This window comes from Lates calcarifer, linkage group LG13, assembly GCF_001640805.2.
Source record: "Lates calcarifer isolate ASB-BC8 linkage group LG13, TLL_Latcal_v3, whole genome shotgun sequence".
Classification (NCBI taxonomy): Eukaryota; Metazoa; Chordata; class Actinopteri; family Centropomidae; genus Lates; species Lates calcarifer.
Window position 1 is genome coordinate 15,440,307 of NC_066845.1, and position 24,503 is coordinate 15,464,809.

A 24,503-nucleotide genomic window follows, 5' to 3' on the forward strand; every position below is an offset into this window, starting at 1 on the left:
ACTAGTAGTTCAAATGATGATTGAGACAGAAATCTCAGAGAGACTTAAAATCTGTATAGGAGGTAGATTTGTATCATTGTATTGTTCTTCAGTAATAAATAATTACCATTTTATCAGTATTAGTTTTATTGCAGAACTCTCCTGTCCAGTTTGGTAGTCTGTAATTTATACCCTCGGTAATCATCTTAGCTGTACTGCAGCGATCCATTTACAGTCTGATGCGTCTTACAGTTGTTGCCACTCTCTGCTCAAGTGGCCTTGATGACCTCCATCACTTCTCTGTTCAATGATTCCTCGTAGCTGCAGCTAACTTTAGCACAGGGGAAACTGATAGCTCTCCTTCTCTCGTTCCCTCCACGACACACACGAGTTGACGCGCGTGTACACAAACATGATTGCATGTCTGTGACGCTTTGGACTTTCTCCACATGTGCAGGGACAAACACACACACACACACACACACACACACAAACAGAAAACAAGTCGGTCAAAGATAAAATCATGTTGACCAAGGCAGAGCAGTTGCTTCCGACACATTCCAGTACAAGGCAACACCGCCCTCCACAGGTTTATTGGCTTTTTGCTTCATACTGTAGCTGTAGCTTCCAGCACACCATATTGTCCTTTTTTGTCATGTCAGCGTGATACCATACTCATGTGATTTTTCTAAAGTGAAAAATTCCAGATTTTTAATTCTACATTAATGCAAACATTACATTTATCCTTTTTGTCAAACTCTTACTTCTCCCTGAAACATCAAGAAAAACTAGGCCGTGGTAAGTCTCTGCAGAATTACATACAACATGCACCATCCTTCTAAATGAAAGTACAATGCAAACCAAATCCCAATCCTTAAACAAATTTTTAACAAAAAAAAGCAACAAAAACATATTAACCCACTATATTAAATGTAAGGGGTGTGTGTGTGTGTGTGTGTGTGTGTGTGTGACCCATTTCATATTCTCCACCACACTGTGAAATGTCAGCTTTGACCTTTATTTCAGTTTCATTTGACAGGGGGCAGAGAATGGTTTCATAACCGGAAACATCTGCACAGCTCACAGATTAAATAATTACCATCACATTGAGAATAAGAGTAACACACTGACTGATGGTTTGTTATTTTTTACAGAAGCCTGTGAGGCACTGATTTAGAGTAAAGAGAAAAATAAAAAGCAAATTTAAAGAAATTGTTGTTCAGGGATCAGTGTCATGCTCCATGCATTACATAGATTAATGTTGCTATTTTCTGTCATAGAGGCCTGTTCAGAGATGTGGGTGAGTTGGAACAGGAGGAAAATAACTGATGATTATGTGAATAAACAAAATGGGAAAGCCATCTGTACACTGATAAAGACACAATATAGACATTGCCCTCTTCTCATGAAGAAAAACAGACTGTGGATCATACAGGACATTCAGCTACATGAGGTGAAATCTGAACGTCTCAGTGAACCCTATTACAGCTGAGTCATCTGTTATGATACAATGAATACAAAAGAGCCATGACCGTCACTTAGGCCTGCTGCTCCCACAACTCTCATGTTTTTGTCTCTCTCTCACACACACAGACACACACACACACACACACACACACTCAAACATTCACAAACACACACACACAACTGCATAAAGGCAGTCATAACTGTTTTGAATAATTGATTGCTAGTGAAATTGCGTGGCTCTAGGGTTTCCATGCTGTCATTGTCCCTGTTTCGGGTCGATGGGTGGCGAGGAAAAAGTAAACTTCTCATGCGAGTTGCTCATCATCTACCAGCCCCTCAACACACACATGCCCTTACAGAAAAACACACACTCTTCATTCCCATGGCAGCATGTGTGTTTATGCTTGGATAAGCGGCATCCTTTCCTGTAAAGATGCAGAAGGAGAGAGACTGCTGAAACCCAGCAGCTTCATTTCCACCTCACATGTCCTCTGGATGCTGGGACGACTGTTGTAGAAGATACAGGACCATGAGAGGAAGATGTCTCGAGACAGTCTGATCACCTCTGAGAATGACAGTAAGACCATTACCGTCTTTATATTTCCATGAACAAACTGCTCTTCTGGTTTTCACATTTTATGACACATGAGGACTTTTGTTAGTAAAGAACACTGATTCTTTGTGCCTGTTTAGATAAAAGTATGACAGATTAATTTGCCAAAGTCTGCCATAAACTATACTCAAATTTTAGTTCATGGCAACATGCTCATCAGGATGTTTGTAGTGTGTTTATTATTATTACTGTTTATTATACAGTTGTGAGAACTGTTCTGAACCTATTTTTTGATAAAACCATCCCTATTTATTAAGTTTAATAGACCCGTAAGTTCCATTACATGAATAGGACATACAGGTGAAAACAGTACAGCTATTTACACTGAATTTCTAAGTTCAATGATTAATAAAAGCCCACCTATCCACCACCGCAAACATATTCTATACACTACTTTTTTTTGCATCGCACTCACTCCGCTGCATATTTGTGAGCTGGCCTCTGGCCCTTGGCTGTCTCCCTCGTCCTTGTGGGCTTAGCCACCCCGTCTCCCTTCATTAGGCCATTGTTTGTCTCTTTTGTGCCCCTCTGCTGCACATGGCCGTAATGACCCGCGTGCTGGCCACTCCGGTTACACTAAGGACACACATCAAAGGGCCGACTACATAAATATCTGTTCAGTCTGTCAGTGGTCCTTTTTGTTGTCCTCTATTTATCCCCCTTTAATGCTGGACAATAGCGCCAGGTACACAATAAGGTAGGCTAAGCTCTGTCAGTGAAAGGGGACAGGGTTGTATTCAAGATATAAAATATGGACTGGATTTATACAGTTGAGGTCATCAAAGGAGACAGGGGTTGGTAAAGCCATGGAGGAAATGACAAATAGTATATATTTTATCATTTAAAAAATGCTAATAACACTGATGTTAATAATAAGCCTTTTTGTACAGCATAAAGTTCAAAACAGAGCTACACGTTGCTTTACAGAGGTATGATACAGGAAACACTGCAATACAACTATGTGTAAATAAAACAAACAAAACCCACTGTGAAAGCTGTGTGAATTACAATGAATAAACTCTTCTTTTATGATTATCTCAGTGCTGACTTAGATCAATTTATAAGTGTCTAGTTCTCACATTCAGAACTTATAAAATAATGACTTGAATAAAAGTCCAACTGATTCTTCACCTGACTCATCAAATCAAATTGGCTACAAACACAGTTATCTTAACAGCATATTCATGGAGTTAAAATTCTCGAAAAAAGGCTTTTATTCTCTAATCTGAAGAATGAGGGAGGCTGTTATATGTCTTGTACATGTGTGTCAGATGAATTTCATGATATTCTCTGTGATAGAAATGAAAACAATGTAAGCCATGATGAAGATGAAGAAGTTATGAATGCCTTACTTTACAGAACTGCTCATGGTCTGATGGTATCTGTAGCCAATGCAGAAAAAGATGCAATGATTTGATGCTCTGGCTCATAAGGTGTCACTCAGTAATACTACATTTAATCAGAATAATACTGAAACTTCTAGAGGACACAATGCTCAGATATGAGATTCTTTCACTCATGAAGAAAAAAATTAAAATAAAGTTGTAACAATGTAAAATGAAAATTCTCAGCTGGGAAAAGTATGGGAAAACACTCATTTTTACTATGAATTTACGTCTGTTCCACAGTTGACATTGGGCTGGAGTTTGCAGGTGAGTGGGCCCTCTTATATGATAACATTAATCACTAAGGTGTCACATGGTTTAGACCATTTCTAGTTTATTGCTCTGTTCTGCAGATAGAGCAGTAAACTGCAGTTCATCTCTTTTCCTGTGCTGTACACTCGTTTGTTCCTATATCATGACCTGGAGGATCACGGGATTATCACACCTGGATAAAAATATGTCAGTGGTTTAACTGAGTAGAGAACAATGACAAACATCATAATACTGTAAGATACTTGAGTGATTATTGGTTATAGCACATCAGAGACAATGATGTGTATGTGTGTGTGAATGTGAATAATCTGTACAACTAATCTGTACAAGCTTCCTCTGCCATTGAATAAACACAGCATCAACGTCTCTTTTTCCACAGTTGAGGAGAATGAAGATTCCACTTTTCACAAGGAACACGAGAGGGAGAGACCCAGAGGGAAAAGAAGGAATGGTGAAAGAGAGAAAAAGAAGAGGGGGAATGGGAGGAGAAAAGGGGCATCTAAAGAAGCAGGAGAAGGGGAAGAGGAAATGCAGGTCAGGCCTGAGAAAAGAGAAAGGGGCAAGAGAAGGAGAGCGAAGAATGATCAAGAAGCAAAAGGAAGAGAGAGGGATGAGGAGGAACAGACCAAAATAAAAAGTGCTAAGACCACAAAAACAAGGAAGAAAGAAAAGTCAAGAAAAACAGAGGAAGAGGAGGGGGAGGGAGAGTCTGAGGAAAGAAACACCAAGAGAAAAAAGAAACATGGAAGTGCCAAAAAAGAGGAGAAAGAAGAGGATGGAGGTAAACGTACAGTCAAGGAGAAAGCACAGGATGTGAAAAAGAAAAAGCACAAGAAAGTAGTTGAAACAAGGTAAAGTATTATTTCACAAATTCACCTTATCTGTAGTTTCTTGCTGAGGAAAACTATCGTATCATGCTTGCAAGATAGGTGCAAAGACATTAAATGCATTGTTCCGTTATGCCTCAGTTCGGAGCAGGAGACAAGTGAAGAAAGCAGTGAAGACAATGAAGAAGAAGACAATGAGGAGAAAGAGGTGAGGCCTGAGTCTCTGTCACCGGAGGAGCTGGAGAAGCTGAAGGAGGCAGTGGACGAGAGGAAGAAACTGATCCAAGGTCTGAGGGGAAAACCCTGGCCAATGAAAAAGAAACTTGTCACTTTAAGGTACTTCACATTCTTATAAAAGGAGGATACTGAGATGATCTGATTCCCCTGAGTTCTCAGTTGCACTTTAAGGTTCTTCAGTAATTAAAAAAAAAATCAGATATCCACTTTTTTACAGGGAGTCTCAGGAGTTTGTGGAGAAATACGAAGGAGCTTTGGGGAAAGGGAAAGGCAGGAAGCTCTATGCCTACAAGGTCATGATGACCAAGGCAAGGGATCACTAACTTTAATTTATTCATAATATAATTTAAATCATGTAAAGGAATATATGATGCATTTTCCCCTTTCTTTTATTAGAAATGGATGAAGTTCCAACGGGACTTTGAAAACTTCAAAACTGCCTGCATTCCATGGGAGATGAAAATAAAGGAGATTGAAAGTTGGTTTGTTTTATCTTTTTCCCCAATATACTCCTTTTCCTCATGAACTCAGGTTGCCTTTCTAGTTTTCAAGACTAAAAGTGTATATTAAGACTATGGAAGCCAATAACATATGTATGGTTTTATAGTAGATAGGGTGTGTATTTAGTTCACATGTATTAGAGGCCTCTAATTTTAGGTTTCCTCCTTTTACATTTAAGTGTAGTGATGATATAATATTAACGTAATGATTGTCCTCATATTTATTCCCTCTGCCTCCCAGGTCATTTTGGCTCGTCAGTTGCCTCTTACTTTATCTTCCTGAGGTGGATGTATGGCATCAACATGATCTTGTTTGGTCTGACCTTTGGCCTGGTTATGGTGCCAGAGGTATGGCACCTTTTCCATCATCGTTTCCTTGTATTGCCGCCGTAGTTTTGTTCTTATTTACATTTTTCCTAAATACCCTCTTTCCTCTTTGATCTATCTTCATTTCCTCATTTATTAATATTCTTGTTTTGTACCACAGGGGGCGATTCTATGTCCTTATTTTTCTATATGCTTCCCCTTGGTCACATAATTAGTACACAACATATTGTTTAATGTTTACACTGATTATACACAATTACATGGGTATCTCTCTGTCAAGTTTATTGGTCTTATAGTTTGGTTGCCCTAAAAGACTGCTTTGAGTATATTAAGACTCTTGTAACATTCTCCAGCTTAACATATTGATGAAAAACTCGACTTCATGCCATTTAGTAGTAACATGTCCTGCCACAAATTTGGGAGTCAGTTTTGGTTCAGATCTGAACCATGAACACCAAGTGCACAGGGTTATTCTGTCCTGTGTTTATCAGTTGAGAAGCACACCTAAAATCAAATCATTTTTGTCTGCCTCTTACCTGGACGAAGTTACTCATGCTTTTATTTTGTCCTGCCTGGATTACTGTAACTCTCTATATTCCACACCTGGTAAAAAGGAATAAAATGTCTGCAATTACTCCAAAATGCAGCCGTTCTTTTTACTGGAACTCATCATCCCAATTTTAGTATCATTTCATTGGCTTCCTGTTGCTTCTAGTATACAATCTAAACTCTATTTTTTCACATACGGAGTGGAAACTGGATTCTAATAGTAATAATTTATTACAGGCATTAATGGGGAGGCCCTATGGCAGTATCCCAAGAAAGACAGTCCCCAGAGCTGAGGAGGCCAGTGCCATGGACTTTGCTGTCTTATGGGACTGGGGGGTCAGTTGATGACAAGTGTGCAACATCATGTTCACCTCACCAACATTATATGTTGCTTTGTTACATATTTCTGAGTTTTAAATAAAGACATGTTACAGCCCAAGGTTCTGAATTAAGATCACCAAATGCTACAAATGTGAAAATGTATAACTTTACTGCAACTACAATTTGTATCCACAGGGTTACGCTCAGTATTCAGTCCTGTTCTATGGTTACTACAACAGCCAGCGTGCCATTGGCTGGCTCAAGTTTCGTATGCCTCTGTCATACTTCCTGGTTGGTGTGGGAACGGTGGCCTATAGCTATATGGTGGTCATAAGAACGTATGTTTATTATGACAATAATGCAAACAACTAATTAATCTCTTTGAGCCACACTGTTCCACTGAATCTGTGCTTATTTCTGAAAGGATGGCCCGTAATGCCAACGAGTCGGGGGTTGGAGATGATAACAGCTTCAATTTCAGCTGGAAGATGTTCACAAGCTGGGACTACCTGATAGGAAACCCTGAAACTGCAGACAATAAGTTTGCCTCCATCACCACCAGTTTCAAGGTCAGTGCATTTGACCAGTATTGTAGCTGATTAATTGAACAATTATTTATATCACGTCTGTCCCTCCTTCTACTTCTATAGGAGGCAATCTTAGAGGAGCAAGAGAGCCGAAAGGATGACAACATCCATCTGACTCGTTTTCTGCGGGTGCTGGCCAACTTCTTGGTCTTGTGCTGCTTAGCAGGAAGCGGATATCTCATCTACTTTGTAGTGCGTCGCTCTCAGAAGTTTGCCCTAGATGGACTGGAAAATCACACCTGGTGGGAAAGGAATGAGGTAGAAATAAGAGCTGGAGAGACAGGAAATCAAAGAGACTGAATGCAGAGAAAAAAAGTATATGAATCATTTTAGTAGCTGGCAAGACTCTTTTTTTCAATAAGAACATGTACTCTAAAACTGATTAGGTTTAGCATTTAGTGCAGGTTTGGGACACAGCTACTATGTTAAATAAAGATGGTTATGTAGCTAAATCCACCTGTAGTACTCAAATACAAGGAATGAGCCATAGAAATCAAATGGTGAAATACACAGCAAATTAATAGCACTGTGATTGAAAAGTAGTATGACAGACTGACATTGCATGCTGAGTAAATATATGCTGTTCTAAAAACTTCTGTGTCCTTTAGTGTCCTCACATGTTATTTGGGCTTTATAGAGTCTAAGGCCCATGTGTTTCCCAGGTGAACATGGTCATGTCATTGCTGGGGATGTTCTGCCCCATGCTGTTTGACGTCATCAGCACCCTGGAGAACTACCACCCTCGTGTGGCCCTGCAGTGGCAGCTGGGTCGCATCTTTGCCCTGTTCTTGGGAAATCTCTACACCTTCATCATTGCACTCATGGATGAGATCAACCTCAAAGTGAGAATTAGTGTGAGTAGATGTGTGAGATACTTGGGTAAAGTTAGATCATATTCAATATGAAATGTGTGTGTCTCAGAGAGAAGAGGAGAAGATCATAAAGTTTAATATAACCATGTGGGAAGCCAGTCTTTACAACAGCACAGTATCGGAAAACAGCACTGCTCCACCCGTCACTATACACCCTGCTGATGTGCCCAGAGGGCCCTGCTGGGAGACCATGGTGGGGCAGGTCAGTGTGCATGTGTGTTTGTAAACTATTATGTAACTCTGATGATGTAATTGTTGATGCTCAAAATGACTGCTTATGAAATGATCATGTGAACAAATACAAACAAGATGTGTGATATAAAACTTTACTTTAACAATATAATTTTCCCGATGATCATTTTAGCTCATAATACTGCTTTTCATCAGTAAGTCAATCAACACAAGCAGTTATTGTATATGACTGGTGATATGGTCTGAATTAGTGGGCAGCCATTTTTAAATAGACATCTCTTAGTGGAGTTTTAAAAATCTAGTGGATTATAAATCCAATTCATTTATTATTGACAAGATCTAGTTAATATACAGCCCACAGAATTGTTTAACACCATAATCAAACCTGTATTTAACAATGATTTCTTATGGAAATAGAAATGTGTTTTGATCACACTGTTACTTTTGGAAAGGCTTGATAAAAAGTGAGAAAAACATAAAGCTCAGGTGATTTAAGGTTTGCATTAAAGATAAAATGCAACGTACTTTGTGTTAGTAGGACATACAGTTACATTTGAGAAACTATATGTCTACTGAGACACAGTGAGACTCACTGATAAAGTAATAAATAAAAAAGGAGAACCTCAGGTGATCATCGTGAGGCAAACGTGACAGAAAAACATTTATTCTTTCTTTTAAACTATTCATAGCTTTACAGTTAACATCACGATTCATCCTGTGCAGGAGTTTGTCCGGCTGATCATATCTGATACCATGACAACCTACATCACACTGCTGATTGGTGATTTCCTGAGAGCTGTGCTTGTTCGTTTTCTCAACTACTGCTGGTGTTGGGACCTGGAGGCTGGATTCGTGAGTCAGCTTTTTAAACTGATCGCAGTGAAATTTATGTTATTACATATTAAAAATGTGCACCTCCTTCTAGAGGTGAGCTGAAATGTTGGCTCTGAAAATATGAGTCAGAGCAGAGTTATATTTGTCTTTTTTGTGAAAGCCATCCTACTCTGAGTTTGATGTCAGTGGGAATGTCCTGGGCCTGATCTTCAATCAAGGAATGATATGGTGAGAAAATGACACTGGGTTAATCTAAGTTGAACGCATCCTATTTTTGTGTTATGTTTTACAACTAGCGCAGCAGTGGTATAATGGGAATCAAATTAGTAATAAAGAGCAGCACTTTCAGCCTGTCCTCCGCTCTCTTTTCCTCCAGGATGGGTGCTTTCTATGCCCCCTGCTTACCTGCCCTGAACGTCCTTCGGCTCCACGTGTCCATGTACCTGCAGTGTTGGGCTGTCATGTGCTGCAATGTGCCGCAGGAAAGAGTCTTCAAGGCCTCTGGCTCCAACAACTTTTACATGGCCATGCTGCTGGTCATCCTCTTCCTGTCCACTCTGCCCGCCATCTACACCATTGTCACCATTCCTCCTTCTTTTGACTGTGGACCTTTCAGGTAATGATGCTTATTCAAGGGTTCTGGCTTCTGCAGTTTGATCACTTTGTGGCACAATCATTCTCTTCTCCTCAGTGGGAAAAAACGTATGTTTGACGTGATCCATGAGACGCTGGAGTCAGACTTCCCTGCTTGGTTTAGTAAAGTGTTCAGCTATGCCTCTAACCCTGGACTAGTGCTACCCTTCATATTGCTTATGGTGTGAGTCAGCAAACACTCAGCAGCAGACAACATGAATATATGTTTTTCACACACTTTAAGATATTATACATGTTGTCACCATTTCTTTTTAGTTGTGCAGTGTAAGGTACTTTGATAATAATTATCTGTTATTTTATCTTTCAGATTGGCCATCTATTACTTGCAATCTACATCCAAAAGCTACAAAGAAGCTAATGTGGAACTGAAGAAAAAACTACAAACGGTAAAATAATAAAATAAAAATTCTATCACTAGTACTCTGGCTTGGATGTGCTTTTAAAACACTGGAATGAATAAAGAAAAAGAAATTTTTAATTTTTAGGAAATAGAAGTAAGACATTCTCAGAAACCTCTATGTTTCTTATTTGTTTGTCGTCCACATTTGCTTTCCTGTGCATTTGAGCAGCTTTGAAACTTTTCAACAGTGTGCAGCTGCACAAGTGGATGCCTGAAGCCACTGTGGTATCTGACTGTAACCACTGTGGTTGTATTAGTATCATCACTCCAGCAGAGAGCAGCAGAGTATCAACTCCTGTGTGCCTAAAAGCCAGAGGGTTCAACAATTAACACTTGTTTAATTAATACTCACTGTTTTGTTTGTTCAGAAGCTGAATGACAGTCATCTAAGAATTGATATACATATCCTTATGCCTTATTCTACATTTTTAAAGTCGTAATTGCTTATGTGTCCTTTTCAAGCAAAACGAGGAAAACAAGAAGAAGAACAAACGAGCAGCACTGAAGGCACAAATGGATCTAGAGGAGGCCAGAAAAGCAGCCTCACAGGCTGCAGAGCAACAAAACAACAATGCTTCATTACAGGAGGAAGAGAGTGAGACTTCTCAGTTCTAAATAAAAATGCAACTGAATGAAAAGGATTTTTCTACCACAGGATAAACAGACATATCTGAATAAAATCTGTCTAACTGTAAGTTTAAAATTTGGCTCTGGTCTCCAAATATGGAGGCCTAAAACTGACAAAATAAAGGTTAATGTAGGTTATTAGAAAAATCCAAATTATAATTTAATAAATCAGTTAATAATACTGTTAATCTAATAATTGAAACTGAATGTAGTTGGTAAAGAAAAGCTAGAACTTTGTTTGCTTTTCCACAAATCATTTGATAAAAATAAATAAAAACTTTATTTACATTATTCCTGTCTTTATCTTAGCTTGTTTTATTTATTTCTACCTTCTCTTTCAGCAGATGGGGAAGAAAATCATGGCAGTAATCAGAGGCTGCATCACAGTAAGAATGGACGCAACCCTCCTCCTGCTGCTGGAGAACAAGAATGCCATCCTCCGGCCACCAGAGCCCCTGTCCCCAGGACCTATCACCACGGCAACCACGGGGCTCCTGGGTACCTGCCCGGTTTCTCTCGGCAAAGTGAACCCAGGATGTACAGGGTGCCCAGCCTACAGAGACACTGAGGGAGTGAAAAAAAAAAAAACATATCAGCAAATGAGACTCAAAACAAAGCACCTTATTGAGAAACTGATGTTTAGATGCACACTGTGAACTGAGAGTATGCTGACTTCAAACAGCAGATGTTTTTAAAACTGTGCATTCATGATAGTGGCAGTTTGTTTACTAGATGAACATTAACAAGAGCAGAATATAAATTTTCTTTAAATGTTGTCTAGTGGTTCTTCTGTCTGTGTCTTTTGAAACCACTAAATTAAAATAAATCTGCAGTATTAATTTGATTTGGTTGTAACCTCTTTCAGTTTCAGTTTCCTAACAAATTAGTTATATTCAAAGCTATAATCATTTTAAACCACAGTGACATATTTTTCTCATGTCCTCTCAGACACTAAGTGCAGCTATCCCTGGACCTGTGACTCGGCCAGAGTATTAAACAATTCATTAGACATGGAGGCCATTTAACCCAGCTAGCTAGGCCTAAACAGATCAATCGCTCATCTCTGGCTGGACATACACACTCAATTTAAATCTTAAATTTAAATGTTTTTCAGCTGTGTAAGAGATATGACACACTGAGTAAGCTCTGAACTGGGGAAACACACTTGTTGAGTGTCAGTTTATTCCTTTTTTAGACAAATAAAAATATATACAATATGTTCAAAACATTCAGACTTGAGCAGCCAGTCTAAATCTACTCATTGTGGTCTCAAGACCCACATCATGTAGCATGGATGTTTGATAATCTGATAGCTGCATGGCCATATCCAGTGTCCCAGTAGCTGATTCTGCTGTGTACTTGCTGGACACTGAGCGGTCCTGTCAATCAACCAGTCATTTACCTCACCTGTCAGTCAAATGTAAAAATAACAACGTTGTCTCATTAGTTATATTAACCTGAAATTCTATATATTGATGGTCAAAGAAAGTCCTCTTAATTGAAATGTAAGCTCTATGCAATGAAAGAGTCACCACTGAGGAATAAGTGTTGTTTCTAAATCATTTAAGACAACAAGTCAACAAGCTCATAATGTCACTGACATTAAATCACGGTGCCAATCAGATCCACTTCCATTGATGCTCATGATCAATTCATGGCAAGTAAGCATTAAGTATTAATTCTGCAGTTATTTGAGATCCAGAGGATGAAGTAAGTCCTTATACTTTATTCTTTCATCATGAGCCAAGGATTGTCAATCACATTATTTAATGAAGGCCGAGGAGACTTTAATAAGCAGATAAGTGAACCCTCCATCTTCTCTGTACACTGAAGCCCCTATCATAATCTGCCAGCCTCGCTCTTTTCTATCCAGGTAACACCAACCCTGCGATGGCCGCTGTTTCACCCTCCTGCTGGGGTTGTGTTTTGGCTCTGTCCCAGTCTCCCTCCATGCCGGTACAATGTAGCAGAAAACTGAGCCATGACAGGTTGCACATTACCGGATATCTCAATGTCCGCTGTACCACAATGGCCATCTCTTATTCATTAACAGTGATGGAGGGAGGAGAAGTGAGACATTGTGGCGCGACAAGCACTGATTTTATTGCTTGGACGGTGTCCAGTTTTGTTTTGGAGAGCAAAGGTTGGCACTCAGCCTCAGTGTGAAAGTCAGACTCTACTGGACCTTCTCTAAGCCTAGGTACAGTATATTAAGAAGGAAGCATGATGGAGAGGAGATTTGAATGGTTGCAGGAAGTGCAGGGGGACAATCAGGAGGAGGAGCAAGAGGAGGAGCTGCATGAGGAGAACATGAAAAGCTTAGCTTGACTTTCAGGTTCAAGCCAGCATTCATATAACCCCTGGACGTGTGTTGCTCTCTGTGTTAGCTGCATAGCAGACCAGTGTCTCCTATTTCCTCCTGCATTATTCAAAAGGTCAGATCTGACATTTGACTATAACCACTCTAGTATCTGCATCTTAGTGTTTGAGACACATAATGTGGATAATTCAGGCCACACTGTTCAACCTGCAGTCCTCATAGAATTCTAAAATGTTATGTCTGTTTTTAAACAATAGCAAATATGGAGTCAAAAGTTTAGACAAGGCTGATGTGAACCCTGAGTTAGTCAAATCAAGCAGATATTTTCCAAACCTACACTCCTTTTAGTAAAGTTTCATATCTGTGTTTCCTTGTTAAGCTACAGTGGAAAGATGGTAACACAAACAGAATTTCATACAAACAGATTATCTTTCAAAGATAACTAACTCAGACTGATGAAACCTCATATTAGCTTGAGCTAACATGAGGCTTCATATTAGCCTCATGTTAGCTTTAGTTACACTTTGGTATATTTATCTCTATAAATAAAACTATGACTGTGGATTTTGTTCCACGTCACCTACATTTGAAATGCTTTAAAAAGAGACCTCTTCATGGCCATTATGAACAGGAGGAATGATTGCACTGACCAGCTACTCTTTCAGTGTACATATGGTACACAGTATTATTTTAATGTTAAACTCTCCTCTAATGAACAACTAGTAAAATGTCTGATGTTAATAAAACGCTTTATCTGAAATGACATATTCTGGATAAACTGGAGTACAGCACATGTTGTATGTTCAATTTGCACCAAACTCTTTGAGAGTAGGGCAGGATACTGTGTACAGTATTTAAATACAGTGACTTGCTTTACTTCTCATTCTGGATTACTTAAGCTTTCATCCAACTTTAATGAGACCCAGCCGTTATGTCTACATTTGCTCTGGTGTCTCCTTTCTGGGTCACAACTCAATGATGCAAATTTCCAACCATTATTTTTTGGTGTCAGAGCTGTTTCCTTGCATAGTCACATACAGTTTATGATAATAATACAAGTTGAATTTGAATAAACGTCAGGATTAAGGCACGGTAATGGAATATGCGCTTTTCCTGCTTTAGTCAAATATCAATTAGCATTTTGATTGACATGTCTATTGTGTGACTCTGTTTTCTCCCTGGACTCCTGATTATCATCTAATGGACTGTGTGTGTCTCTGACGGTTGTCAAGGAGTCCGGGCACACCTGTTCCTACGTGTGTGTGTGTGTGTGTGTGTGTGTGTGTGTGTGTGTATCCTGGCTTTTTGACACTGTACCTTCACAGGTGTATCAGCTGCTTACACTGCCTCATGGATGGAGATGAAGCAGAGTCTGAAGTGAGCAGAAGAAGTCTAACTGGGCACAAACAGAATATAGATAGCTAAAAGGGACCCAGAAGAAGAATGCCTCCAAAAAGAAAAACCCAAACTGCAGTTAAAGTTGAAGATGGTGAAAAGATTTTTAAAAATATTTTTTCTCACAGTCAATTTTCAGCATTTTATTACGTTGATATGACTGTGAAAAAAAAGTCGCTATTGGATTCTATACCTACCGTCAGAGACACACACGGTCCTTAATTTGTGTTTGTGTGTTTTTGTTCCAGTTGGGATGGAGGTTGATGCTGTGGCAGACAGTGGAAGTGAAGGTGAGTTTTGTGAGACAATAATAATAATAATGATTTGCGAGACAGTTTGCTTTTCATCAGAGATACAGATATATCTTGAAAATCTGCTTGTTTTTCCTTCTTCTGTCACTTTTCTTCAAGATTATTTGAAACTTTTTTTTCCCAAATTAATTATTTCATAATAGTTAAACTGAATGATTTCAGGGCATTTTTGCAACTCTTTATTTTCTTTATTTCTACTTGTTGTAACCTAGGGGGTATAATTTGCATCGTCACTTTGTGAAAGCAAAGTACAAAAAATGCATTTATGTTTGTCTCAGAGGAGGCCAGGAGGAGAAGTAAAAACAGAAGAGCCAAGCCACAACGTAGAGCCAAACAGGTCAGTGATGATGAGGAAGATGAGGAGGATGACGATGAGGCACAGAGGAAAAGGGGGCGAAAGAAGAAGGCCAGGCCCCGAGACAGTGATGAAGATGATGAAGAAGACAGCAGGAGTGTGAAAAGCAAAGGATCAAAAGCCTCCAGGAGGAAAGCTGCGAAGGAGGAGAGCGATGAGGAGAGCGAAGAGGACAGAGGGAAAAAGAAAAAAGGAGGGAGAGCGGTATCCAAAAAGGAGAAAGAGGAGCAGAATCAGGAGAAGAAGGGGAATGGTAAAGGGAGAGGAGGGAAGGATAAAGATGGTGAAAAGGACAAGAAAAAGAAGAATGGGAGGATGAGCAGGTGCAGTATTCTCTGAGAGCTGTCTCTCACCTACCTGCACGCTCCACACACCCATATGGGTTTTCTCCATGCAGTTTAATGCAGATTCCTGGCAGACTCTGGTCATATGAAGCTATTGTGTGTGCCGTATATTCAGGCTGGTGAAACTATATATCATTATAGTTATATCATCTATATCATTAGAACACTTGTACACTTAATTCCCTGAATATATGGCATTTACAGTGTGTCTGGTTGATTCTTAAAGTGGCATATCAGCAGTGAGATGCTGTTCAACATCTGATAGTGCTGTTTTCTACGTACATCAATAACCAAATGAGTAGCATTAAGTTAATAATTTACTGGACCAGGGTTTTTTTTTTCTTCCAAGTAATAGAAAAGGTAGGAAAGTGTGAGTGATAAAGATTTTTGGCTGCTGTGATGGATGGTGTAATCCTCATTTATTCATCCATTATTTACTACTGCCTTAAAACATAGGCAATGGGACAAAACATTGTAAGACACCACTCCTTCCTACTGTTTCACTGGGAGTGTTTGGTAGTTGGCTGCATTTTAAAAAGTAGCTAATTACTGCTTTTTACTGTGTCAAGAAAGAAAAAGAAAAACATTTTTTTCAACAAAATAATTCAAATCCATACCATAACTGTCTACTTCTGAATATTATTTAATACAATCATTTGAGTGCAATTAAAACAAATGTCAAAGTGCTGCTTAGAAGGCAAAAGAAACCTTTTAAAAGTACCTGCCTTTAGCTTATCGAAATAGTGCTTTCGACAAATTTGTCAGAAGCTTTTTTTTGTGGCAGACAGCAGAATGCATGCTGCTATCCAGAAAACTGATATGACAAAATGTTTTAAACCTGTATTAGTTGTTTTGTTGTGGGTCAGTGGAAACAAGCTGTGAACACAACACTGAGAAATTTAAGTCCAAATCCAAATTTAAGTCCAACGTTCCCTATCTTTTAACTCTGTTTTTGGTCTCTACCACCACCAGCCAGTCGCCAATTGTCTCTGTGCCCAACCATTTCTGTAGCTGTATAATTCCCGCAATCAGACTTTCACCCCCACTTCAGACAGCATTTGGCCACCTGTGGCGGCTGTGAGAAAGTAAGGAGGTTTTAAACATTTCTCTCTAACTTTCTTTTACACTCATTTCACAACACCCTCTGGCACTTTTTGAGTGCATCCTGGGTGCATTACACTTCTCCCTACATTTAAGCCATTATTATGTTTATCCCACTCTATGACTGCAGGTGTGGCCATTTGTAACAGCCATTGAACATGATAACATACAAACTGTTAATTCACCATAACTATATCCTTAGATTCTATAATCATATTAGTGCCTCTTTGATGCAATACTTAGGCGCAGCAGCGCTCTTCCTCTCTTTTGTAATTGTCCTTTACATACAGATAAGTTGAGCTTTTTGGATTTTCCGATGTTGGCGTTGCTGCTGTTGTCTGATGTTTAGGTTTGGCCCAAAGCCATAGCACTTGACAGCTCTTTCCCTTTATCAGCTCTTCTGGCTCTGAGTCTGATGAAGAATCGATGTCGGAGGGTGAGATCGCAGCCCTGAAGGAACAGGTAGAGGAGAAGAAGAAACTGATTGCAACATTAAGGAACAAACCCTGGCGCATGAAGAGGAGACTCGTACTGCTCAAGTAAAAACAAAAACTAACAATGGCCAACTTTAACTCGCATCCCCTGACTGTTTGCTTGTGATTATTGGGGTTTCTGGTTCTTGTTGCTGCTGCATTTTGTTTTTTATGCTTGTTTGATTTTGGTATTTTGCTTGTTGCTCTTTGTTTTTTTCACTTTCTATCATGCCATCACTCATGTCATGTACATGTGATGTTGATCATGCATTATTAAAACTTGTTCATTGCTACTTTAGCTGTTTGATACCTCTCTTTGTCAGTGCTGTGATCTATAGACTGTCAAAACTACTTTGGAAAAAAACAAAGTAGATTTTTTTTTAAGCAAAAATGCTTTGCAGAGACGTCAGAGCAGGTTTCCTGTATCCCTGACTTGACATATTACAGATCAAAACTATCATGCTCTCAGGCTCTGATATAATGCTCACACATACAAGACTGTTTTTTTTGTTACATTCTCTCAGATAAGCTTAATCCTGCACAGAAATAAAATCACTCAATCAGAAAGAAGATCAAAGAATCAAAGAAACAAGATGGCAGCTGTCTATAAATCTCAGAAAAACACGTATGAGGCTGGCAGCAGTTCAGCCTATTAGACATCTTTAATGTGAGAAGGCTGCCTTGTCTGGGGCCAAAGCTGATGTGCGGGTTAGTGCATTTGTGTGTGTCTGGTAGGCGTGTATGTTTCTCTGATGTACAGATCAGTGTAAGTAAAGGTCTGGGAAGGGAACAAGATACACGAGCTGCATTATTTTTTTCATGAGCTTGACACTGTTTAATGCATGCTGCTGTGGCTGCTTGCCAGGTCTAAGTAGTATGGTATCATCAATCAGTAAATCATCCCACACCTGATGTTTGAACATCCGGTTACCACTAACTAATTCATCTAGTGGTTTTGTAGGTAATAGTTTTTTTTGTGTTTTCTCTGGTTGGTTAAACAGGGAGGCCCAGGAGTTTGTAGAAAAGTTTGAAGGAGCTCTTGGGAAAGGGAAAGGCAGGAGGCTGTACGCGTTCAAAGTCATGATGACAAAGGTAATCTGTTCATGTTACAGCTGTTGACACTATAACCATACAATCTTTATAACTTATAATGTGGATGATATTATTAAAATAACCATTTTAATTTTTTTTCCCTTAGAAACTTATCAAGTTTAAACGTGACTTTGAGAACTTCAAAACAGCCTGTATACCCTGGGAGAGGAAGATTAAGGAAGTAGAAAGTTGGTACCACAGTGACTCCATCTAAAAATCATCTCCAAGCTATGATCTTACTGTTTCTAAAAAGCTGTTTCTACATTTCTAAGTCAGGTTCTCCGTTTTCCTAATTCCAGGTCACTTTGGGTCATCTGTGGCATCCTACTTTATTTTTCTGAGGTGGATGTATGGTCTGAATCTGGTCCTTTTTGGGTTCATGTTTGGCCTGGTGGTGCTGCCTGAGGTACAGCCTTTCTCGTACAACATGTCAGCAGGTGATACTTGATGTAGCAGACATACATGTTCTCAAATCCCCTGCCCCCCTGTGTGCAGGTCCTTATGGGTCTTCCCTATGGCTCCATTCCCAGGAAAACTGTGCCCCGAGAAGAACAGCCCACAGCCATGGACTTCTCTGTGCTCTTTGACTTTGGTGTGAGGATCTTTAGCTTCATTTATCAGTTTATCATACCCAACTCATGAAGATAGTTGGATGATATTTACAATGGATGGCTAAAGCAAATCTATATTATGGAAAAGACCACAGGACACCACAGATACACTGTGTTTTAAACACACATTGTTGTACTTTTAGCTGATTTAACTGCTCTAACACTTTTGGTCCAGACTGAATATCTGAACAACAATTAAATTAAATGTAAACAATTAAATGGATTGATATGATATTTGTACAGACATTCATGGTGGCAAGAGGGTGAATCCTAATGACTCTGACCTTCTCCTAGTGCCAACATGAGGTTCAGATTTCTGGTTTTTGAGGGAAATGTTTGGGAAATGCTTTTTTAAAATCAAGATTTTAACAGGATGTTATGATTATATTTGCTATACTTAAACTTTTTCTTAGTCTTGTTTTTTTTTTAAAGTTGCTTTTCACTTCATTGTGCTGTTGTGATATGTGGATATTTCTTTGTATATCCCAATAACAGGGATACTGCAAGTACTCCATTTTGTTCTATGGGTACTACAACAACTTACGAACGATCGGACTGCTGCAGTTCAGACTCCCTCTGTCGTACCTGCTTGTGGGTGTTGGCATCTTTGGATACAGCCTGATGGTTGTCATTAGAACGTAGGCAACAAATTCAGACAATCAGATGTACAGTACATGTATGCAGATGGAGATGTTTGATAGCTGTTTTTCATTTCTTTTTTTAAATCAGTTTTTCTTTTCAGGATGGCTCGTAACTCAAATGAAGGAGGAGATGGTGCAGAGGAGGGAGAGTTCACCTTCAGCTGGAAGATGTTCACCAGTTGGGACTACCTGATAGGAAACCCTGAGACTGCAGACAATAAGTTTGCCTCTATTACCACCAGCTTCAAGGTAAGCAAATGTTGTGCATGTTTTGAGGATGGCAGAAGCAGTTTTTTTTTTTTTTTTAAACCATCAGCCACATGTAAGCACGTGGCTTACAGGGCTTTTTTATCTGAAAAATCATCTGTTGTCCTCTTACTAATACTTTCATGACTGTCCTGCATATAACTCACACCCACACACTGAAATCACAAAAGGCATGCTGGGAATTCCTTATGAACTTGAGACTCAAGGAAAGTAAGTACAATGAGAAATTAAATACAACCCGACAGAAGAAATCAAATGCTATACCAAAATAAGTGCATCACAGGGTGGATGTTTCCTTTTAATCTCACTTTCCTTACAGGCTTTGCTTTGAGATTTGAAATTTTGAAACATGAAAACTGCAATACGATAAATGAAACACAAAATTTGAGGAGGCATCTTTATTTATTTGAATATTTTTATCAAAATTTTCCCGACTCCAGGAATCCATTGTGGATGAACAGGAGAACCAGAAAGATGAGAACATCCATCTCCGACGGTTCCTCAGGGTTCTTGCAAATGTTATGATCCTGTGCTGCCTTGGTGGTAGTGGATACCTCATCTATTTTGTGGTGAAACGTTCTCAGGAGTTTGCTGAGATGAAGTCAGAGGATCTCTCATGGTTTGAAAAGAATGAGGCAGGTTGACACTAAACATTTGATCTTTTCTGCTTATGGAAATGTGGGAGAGGCGAGGTTTGAAAATAAGATTAAAAAATGAGATTTGTATCCCCCTCTCTCGTCCATTGTATCAGGTGGAGTTTGTGATGTCACTGCTGGGGCTGGTGTGTCCTCCTCTGTTTGAAACCATTGCAGAATTGGAAGATTATCACCCTCGTATTGCCCTTAAGTGGCAGCTGGGTCGAATCTTCGCTCTCTTCCTGGGAAACCTTTACACCTTCCTCTTTGCCCTGTTTGATGAGGTTACTGCCAAGGTATGACATATGACCGTAAGGTATTCATAAATATTTGGGCTCATTTTTAACCATATAAATTTATCTTACATGATAAATTATCTTACATGATAAATTTATCTTACATTTGCTTTGGCTTCTAGCGTTTTACAGAATTCATTCTAATTTAAGAGCAAAACAGCTACATTTCTGACTTGCTTTTAAATACTGTATTACCCCTCAGTTAAATTTAAAGGAGTTATTTGTAAGTTTTTCTATCACTACTTAGCCAACACTAGCATTTACAGTTTACTTACCACTACAGAAGAAACATGACAAGTTCAGCATAAACTTCATTCCTTTGACAAGTGCTGTCTCCATTGGAGAAAAGCAACAGCAATGTTTTGCTTCAAGTTCTATCATTTCTTTTCTTCCACTGAAGTTAGCATGCTAACCATCCAGCCCCGGGCACCTTGCCAGCCTCGTAACTTTCCGACAGTGATTCACTGTAGAGTACAGACTGCCCTGATGAACTAGAGAGGGCGTATTATAACGTCTTGTATTGTAAATTCAGTGATGATGCTGAAGCTCTAAAAGCCTACTTCCCAATGTATGTTTAAATCCAAGCTGTGAACTGTGTATTACCATGTCTGCAAACTGACTTACTTTGCCTTGACTATTCTTTGATGTATTTTCTATTCTTTAGCTGGAGAGTGAGAAGTCAATCAAGAATGCCACTGAATGGGCTTTGAATGAGTACTATGCCAACTACAGCAGCTTCTTCAACACAACAGACATACCTCCTCCAGCTGTGAACCCAGCTGACGTTGTCAGAGGACCCTGCTGGGAGACTGGAGTGGGAATAGTCAGTAGTGGCATTACATACTGTTGTCCAATGATGAATGAGAAATTGTGGATGCACAGTAGCCTTTTAGCTTACTTTTACTCCATTTGCAGCATTATTCCGCTACTTTACCCTCCTCACCCCACTTAATCAAACAGAAGAGACCAAATGTCTGAGTTTACCGGTCGGTTTGCACTTGATCTTATTTCTCTTGCTTCTTTTCTTGCTGGCTTGTTTCTCTTTGTAGGAATTTGTGAAGTTGATCGTGTCAGACATGCAAGTGACCTATCTGACGATCCTGATTGGTGACTTCGTGCGAGCTGTCATTGTCCGCTTCCTCAACTATTGCTGGTGCTGGGACCTGGAGGCTGGATTTGTGAGTACTCACAGTGTGTATCAGTGGGTCATGGTGTCTCTGTGTTTCTGTTTGTTTGGTTAAATTGAGTTAAGAATTAATATTTTCATTTTTAATCTATCAGACAAAACATCACAGAGTTTTGATGTGCTGTGCTTTAAACCGTCCTTCACATAAAAGTAAGGGTGACTTTTGTGCCTCTTGTATCTGCAGTTATGCGGCTAAATTTGAATTTTCAAGTGGGTTTATCAGTCTAATGAGCATTTCCTGTATATCGTCATAATATAGCTACCATGTCATTCAGCTATAAATGAACGTTGTGTGAGTACAGCACAGTATTGGATCCAAGTCAACTTGATACCATACAATGACATCTGGCAAGACAGGTGATCCCTAACATTGAGTGAAAGAGGACACTGCAATGAGAACTTAATTACAGAGAGGGAGAGAAACATAGACATGGAGAAAGGGGCAAACGTAAAGTGCCCTGTCCTGGTTTTTGTGAATTCAGTTGAACACGCTAATCATGTTGTTGTGTTTACACCAGCCCTCGTATGGAGAGTTTGACATCAGTGGAAATGTGCTGGGGCTTGTCTTCAATCAAGGAATGATATGGTGAATTACTTTACATCTGCATGGCATATTTTACTTTCTGCCTCTCTATATATAACTAGTGATCTTCTAATTGGAACAATGCTTGACTAATGAGCTTCCCTCTGTTGAAAACAGCTCATGTTTCTTGTTGTTGTTGTCTACTTGTTGTGTTGAGTGCCTGTCTCTTTCAATTAGATGTAACTGTAGATGTCAATGGGACTCGTTTTTTCTCAGGATGGGGGCATTTTATGCTCCAGGTCTGGTGGGTCTGAACGTTTTGCGTCTCCTGTGCTCAATGTACTACCAGTGCTGGGCAGTGATGGCCTGTAATGTTCCTCATGAGCGAGTTTTCAAAGCCTCACGGTCCAACAACTTCTACATGGGTCTGCTACTGCTTGTGCTGTTCCTCAGCTTGCTTCCGGTCGTCTACACTATCATGACCTTGCCTCCTTCCTTCGACTGTGGGCCATTCAGGTCAGTTGGACTGAAATGGTACATTATTGGTGAATTAATATCACAATGTCAGGTTTTCATGATAGTTCATGAATGAATCATAAACATGAAGAAATTATATGTTACTATTGGGATGAAATAGGATTATCACACCATACATTTTTCACATTGTTGCAGCTCCAGTAGACAGCACACTTGGGTGAAAAAACATTTTATTTACTTTATTCATAACAGACCGTGTATAATATTGAATATAAATGTGTTCTTCTAGAGTCAGCATGAAGCTAGTTTTCATCTGTTTTTCCTTTGCAAGTCATTCAAGCACATTTATTCTTAAACATACTTAAACTCTCTTACATGCAGTTTGATGGACTCCTCTTATCCAAAGATTTGATACAGCAAACAGTGCATGGTATTTGATCTATGTCTTTCCATCAGTGGTCAAGAGAAGATGTATGATGTGGTCATGGAGACTATAGAACAGGATCTACCATCCTTCATAGGGAACATTTTTACCTATGCCACCAACCCTGGACTCATCATGCCTGCTGTCCTCCTCATGGTGTACGTTTCATGAAATACCTTTTTCACATTTGGTATATTTTTTTAAATGCACATTTATAATTCTGTACATTGATTGACTTAGTTTGTGTTTATACACTATGTCTATGTCTATACTACCACAAGGGACACCAAAGTCATATATTTTCAAATCCTACACTTCATTTATTTTGAAATGGTAAGATGTATACAAATGTAGTAGCTGTTGTCCTGATTACAATGGCTTTCACTTAAAAGACTTTTACTTACTAATACTATATAACAGGTTGGCCATCTACTACCTGAATGCAGTATCAAAAGGATACCAACAAGCAAATGTGGACCTTAAAAGGAAGATGCAAATGGTCAGTATGAGTGTTCTCTTGTTACTTGTTTTCTTCTTCTTTGTTCAAGATTCAATCAAACAAATGAATGTCCGGTTTATTGGTGGACACTTTAGGCTCGAGATGAAGAGAAGAACCGCAGGAACAACAAGGACAGTACAAATCAAGTGATGAAAGACTTGGAGGACTTGCTGCCAAACAAGTCTCTGATACCGCCTCCCACCGATGAAGAGCCACCCCCACCTGGTGAACTCACACACTCGCATATTCCTTTACTGCACGTGCTTCATCAGTCAATTTGCACCTGACTGTCCTCACCACTCTCTTTTTGCTCTCCATCTGTCTTCTCAGATGTCGTAATTGAGAAGGGCAGCAAGTCTCCCAAAACGAAGCCAGGTGCAGCTGGAAAAGGGGTTAATCTGCAAAAGGACGTGTCACTGGCTGCCCCGAACCCCAGAGGGCCAGTGACCCGTGCCCCAGGGCCGAGAGGGGGGCCTCCTGGAAATGCCAGGGGGCCTCAGCCTGGGCCGGGCAGAGGAAGAGGTCGGAGTGATCCGAGGCGATAAGAGATGTGGTTCATGGAATGAAACCCAGACGATACTCAGAATTGAACACTAAGAACAGGTGTCTTGTTAACAATGACTGCTGCAGTCTTTGACTTATGTAGAGAATCCAGTGCCACTGGAGTAATTGTAGACTTTTCGAAATTAATTGGCATGGATACTGATATTTTTTCACAAACCTATGATGTTATTTTACTGCGTAATTGAAAAGTGTTATAGCTAATATTTTAAACATATGCTAATTAAGGAACAGTCTATTATTACTGCTGTGTCAAGGCACAGAAATGTCTTATCTGGATTACTAGTATTACCACAGCAAAAAATTTAATAATATAAAATGTGATGTAACACAGATATGTAGCAAGAG

The 24,503-nt window shown here is 39.4% G+C and overlaps 2 protein-coding genes across 2 annotated transcripts; both read left to right on the forward strand.

Moving 5' to 3' along the window:
- The first annotated feature begins 4,159 nt into the window (after window positions 1-4,159).
- On the forward strand, window positions 4,160-11,470 carry tmc1 (transmembrane channel-like 1). Its single transcript, XM_051075132.1, has 18 exons — window positions 4,160-4,568; window positions 4,686-4,880; window positions 4,999-5,089; window positions 5,178-5,259; window positions 5,523-5,629; window positions 6,395-6,493; window positions 6,674-6,816; window positions 6,903-7,047; window positions 7,129-7,323; window positions 7,728-7,907; window positions 7,987-8,139; window positions 8,853-8,981; window positions 9,124-9,191; window positions 9,340-9,579; window positions 9,655-9,780; window positions 9,925-10,003; window positions 10,480-10,612; window positions 10,986-11,470. The coding sequence occupies exons 1-18, from the start codon at window positions 4,246-4,248 to the stop codon at window positions 11,210-11,212; spliced, it is 2,715 nt and encodes a 904-aa protein (XP_050931089.1). The 5' UTR covers window positions 4,160-4,245; the 3' UTR covers window positions 11,213-11,470.
- A 2,937-nt stretch (window positions 11,471-14,407) lies between these two features.
- On the forward strand, window positions 14,408-24,467 carry tmc2b (transmembrane channel-like 2b). The gene is made up of 20 exons (XM_018669617.2): window positions 14,408-14,453; window positions 14,608-14,649; window positions 14,949-15,348; window positions 16,866-17,009; window positions 17,945-18,035; window positions 18,142-18,223; window positions 18,335-18,441; window positions 18,531-18,629; window positions 19,142-19,284; window positions 19,389-19,536; window positions 19,995-20,189; window positions 20,306-20,485; window positions 21,150-21,308; window positions 21,535-21,663; window positions 22,190-22,257; window positions 22,471-22,710; window positions 23,128-23,253; window positions 23,516-23,594; window positions 23,690-23,819; window positions 23,925-24,467. Exons 1-20 carry the CDS (start codon window positions 14,408-14,410, stop codon window positions 24,137-24,139), a joined length of 2,823 nt encoding a protein of 940 aa, XP_018525133.1. The 3' UTR covers window positions 24,140-24,467.
- The last annotated feature ends 36 nt before the right edge of the window (window positions 24,468-24,503 follow it).